Genomic DNA, 3,566 nt, shown 5'->3' with positions numbered 1-3,566 from the left:
TTGTCCATGAAGGTCCCCTACCCTAGCCAGGCCTCTTCTTTTAGCTTGTCACCCCCTTCCCTGACCCTATGCAGCCCACTGAAGTAGAGCACCTTTCCCATTTCTAGAGCCCTTCAGCAGTCTTTGCCCCTGTCCCCAGTCAGCAACCACCACCCCGCCACCCGCAACAGGCCTATGCTCCCTAACTCTCCAGGATTCCTTTGCTTAAGTAGATCCTGGGATATAAACTCTATATGAAGTTAGCTACACAAAAACAGAGAAGCAGGTATTTTTTAAATGGTTTTTATTTTTGAACAAACTACATGTTTAAAAACTTTCAAAAACATATATATTTTATCTTAGAGCATTTGGAATGTAGAAAGAATTTCCAAAATTAATCTCACTGAATTACAGAAAGTAAAGATTAAAATTTTCATAAGTTGTTGACTGTAAATCATTTCATTTTATATTCTTTTGGAAAATTCAAGGATATTAACAAGTCTCAAATAACAAAAGTATATTGTTCACTTTTGATGTAACAAAATAGAACAAAACTTTAATATTTTAAATAATCTTTTTAGATATTTCTGTATCTCTAAGAAATAAGGAAAGTTGTTACATTCATATCTTTCACACTTCATACCAGATGATATAACAAGGTCAATCAAGTACTTGAATAGATTCATACACTTTTATATCTCTAAGAATAAAGGAAACTTACTCGATTCAGATCTTCACCCCTTAGAGTAAGTAAATTACCTATCAATGTGTCTCTTTTTTCTTTATACCAGTTGTAAAGATAATGAAACGTATCAACTATTTGAATAAAGTCCTATCTCTTCCTACCTTTAGTAAAGGAAATTAAGTTCAGATCTTTCACATCTTAGAGTAAACCTTATCTAGCCTATCAGTTTATCTAAATTTACTTTCTCTATTTAACAGATTTACCTTACATGTTTTAACAAATGCTGTTATTTAGAATTAGCAAACATGGGAGCAACTAAAATTAATTAGGAACCACACAAGTTTTGATGAAAAAAAAAAACAAAACAAAGTACTAGCGGATCTCTTGTTCATAACTTGAGACATCTCCCGAGTAGCCTAGCTTAAGTAAAAAGCAAACCATGACAATCTTTCCCCCCAAAACTCAGCAAAAGGCCTTCACAAGGCCTTTTGATCACATAAACTCCAATTTTGTCTAAGTAATCCAAGACATTCATAGGAAAACCTGAAGACTCCCCGAGCTAGTCTACTAGATTTATTTTTCCCAGAACACATGAAACTTAACATTTCCTTTTTTTCTTTTTCTTTTTCTTTTTTTTGGAGACGGAGTCTCGCTGTCTTCCATGCTGGAGTGCAGTGTACGATCCCGGCCCACTGCAGCCTCCGCCTCCCGGGTTCAATTGATTCTCCTGCCTCAGCCCCGCAAGTAGCTAGGATTACAGGCGCCCGCCAACCTGCCCGGCTAATTTTTCATTTTTTTTGAGGCGGAGTCTCACTGTCTTCCACGCTGGAGTGCAAAGGCACGATCTCGGCTCACTGCAACCTCCGCTTCCCGTCAAGCGATTCTCCTGCCTCAGCCTCCCGAGTATCTGGGACTACAGGCGCCCGCCACCACGCCCGGCTAATTTTTGTATTTTTTGTAGAGGCGGGGTTTCACCATGTTGGCCAGGCTGGTCTCGAACTCCTAACCTCGTGATCCGCCCGCCTCGGCCTCCCAAAGTGCTGGGATTACAGGCGTGAGCCACCGCGCCCGGCCAATATTTCCATTTTTGTGGTTAAGTTATACGCAACATGACCAAATCTTAGTTGGTGAGGGAGGTAAAAGACTCTTAAGGGCAAGAAGAGGTTAGAACTTTCAAATTTATGCCCCTCTGGTGGTGCAATGCAGAGATTTCCCTCATATTTCCAGGGAATTTCCCTCGAATTTCGTTTCCCACCCTGTGAAAGCAGCAATATTAGGAAAGCGGGGGCGGGGCGGGGGCGGGTAGTTTTGATTAAAAGGAAGGAAAAAAAAAAAAACAGAGAAAAGCAAAAGGGGAAAATAAACTGAGCCTACTGAGGAGATGCGGCGACCGCGACAGTTCCCCGGGGCTGCTCGGCGCCTTGGGGCCTACAGGAGACGCGGGAGCACGCCCCCGGCGGCGCCGGCCTCGAGCGGTGTCACGGAGTTGTAGTGCTCGCCGAGGCTGTAGGCATAGCGCAGGTAGACCAGGATGATCGGCTTCTTGACGTACTCCTCCCCGATGACCAAGTTGGGCGAGTCGGCCTGGATCACCTCGATGGGGGTCTTCAGGACGTGCGACAGGGCCCTCAGCTCCAGCTGGCCTCCCCATGCCGCGGTGCGCACGATGTTGTCGCAGTAGATCATGAAGTCGTCGTAGCCGAAGGAGTCGCTGGTCTCGGGGTTGCTGAAGAAGGGCAGGAAGTCGTCGACGTGCTCCTTCATGTAGCTGGCGGTGCGGCAGCGCAGCATCTCCACAGACTCGCTGAACACCAGCTGGTCTTGGATGGCGCGGTACATGCAGTGGCCGTCGGCCGGGATCGCTTTCATCTCCAGACCCCTGGCTCCCAGGATGGCGGCGAGCTTCTCCTCCTCCTCGCGCTGGAAGCCGGCCAGGTGCTCCGACATCTCAGCCTGGAAGATGCTCTCCTGGCTCTCCCTCTCCTCGGACTCCATTCTTACTCTCTTTCTGTGGGCTTTGGAGGAGCGGGGAGGCCGGTTTTCCAGATTCATCTTGGCCAGGTCTTCGACGACAGATTCAATGCTACTGTCGTCTTGGAACTTCTCCAGCTCCTGCCGGTGCTTCTGAGCCATCTCGGCCTCCATGCGGGCCACGTCTTGGAGCAACTGCTTTCTTTTTGTCTTGTCGGTCTTGGGGACCGAGTTTTTTAAGCTCCGGATCTGGGCCTGCAGCTCCTGCCTCTCGCGTTGGTGGCGGCGCAGTATGCGCTGCTTTTCACTCTTCGGATCATCCATGATGTTGAATGGCAAGCGGGAGTTGAAATTTGCTGGCAGTTCAAGTACCGAACAGACCAGAAGTCCTCAGCCTTCCCTAACGGTCGCTCTCTTTCACCTCAGCCGGCTCTAACCGCCGCTCTAGGCTCACCTCAGCCTCCGCTTCCCCTCCCCCATTCGCATTCTTCTCTGCCTTTGGTCACTGTGTCTCCATGGCCACGCCCCCGCAAGTGCTAGGCCACTTGCTGGGCCACCCCCAAATGCCCAGTGCTAGGATTGGCTGTTGGGAGACCGGAAGTATGAGCCCATTGGACCCCACAGCAAAGGTTTTTGGCGGGATTCAAATATGGCCTTCCTGCAATGTGTGTGGCAGTTGGGCCTGTAGAGTCTTTCGCTGATTGAGAGCCGACTTCATTTCCAAGTCTGCACACAATGCAGGCAGTAGCCATGCCTGACAGCCACATGACAGATACTACACCGCTGAATGTGCTCTAACCCTGGACTTGGCATTGCCCCTACTGTTGAGGAAGCAGTGCGTTTTTCTCCAGTCTTTCAGGTCCCTTCACCAGGGAACCATTAACTTGTGCATCAGAACAAGGACATTTCCTTACATTCCTGCAAACACAGT

General features: G+C 48.1%; 1 protein-coding gene across 1 annotated transcript; it reads right to left on the bottom strand.

The window, feature by feature from the left end:
- Positions 1-297: 297 nt before the first annotated feature.
- OTUD6A (OTU deubiquitinase 6A) lies at positions 298-3,167 on the bottom strand. The gene has a single exon (XM_016942849.2). The coding sequence runs from the start codon at positions 2,957-2,959 to the stop codon at positions 2,093-2,095; it is 867 nt and encodes a 288-aa protein (XP_016798338.1). The 5' UTR covers positions 2,960-3,167; the 3' UTR covers positions 298-2,092.
- Positions 3,168-3,566: the final 399 nt, after the last annotated feature.

Source organism: Pan troglodytes, chromosome X (assembly GCF_028858775.2).
Source record: "Pan troglodytes isolate AG18354 chromosome X, NHGRI_mPanTro3-v2.0_pri, whole genome shotgun sequence".
In the NCBI taxonomy this organism is placed as follows: domain Eukaryota; kingdom Metazoa; phylum Chordata; class Mammalia; order Primates; family Hominidae; genus Pan; species Pan troglodytes.
The sequence above is the reverse complement of the archived record's forward strand: the minus strand, read 5'-3'. Positions and strand labels throughout refer to the sequence as shown.

Excerpts from the sequence above, each read along its gene's own strand:
- OTUD6A (XM_016942849.2), bottom strand. The coding sequence starts at position 2,959 with ATGGATGATCCGAAGAGTGAAAAGCAGCGCATACTGCGCCGCCACCAA.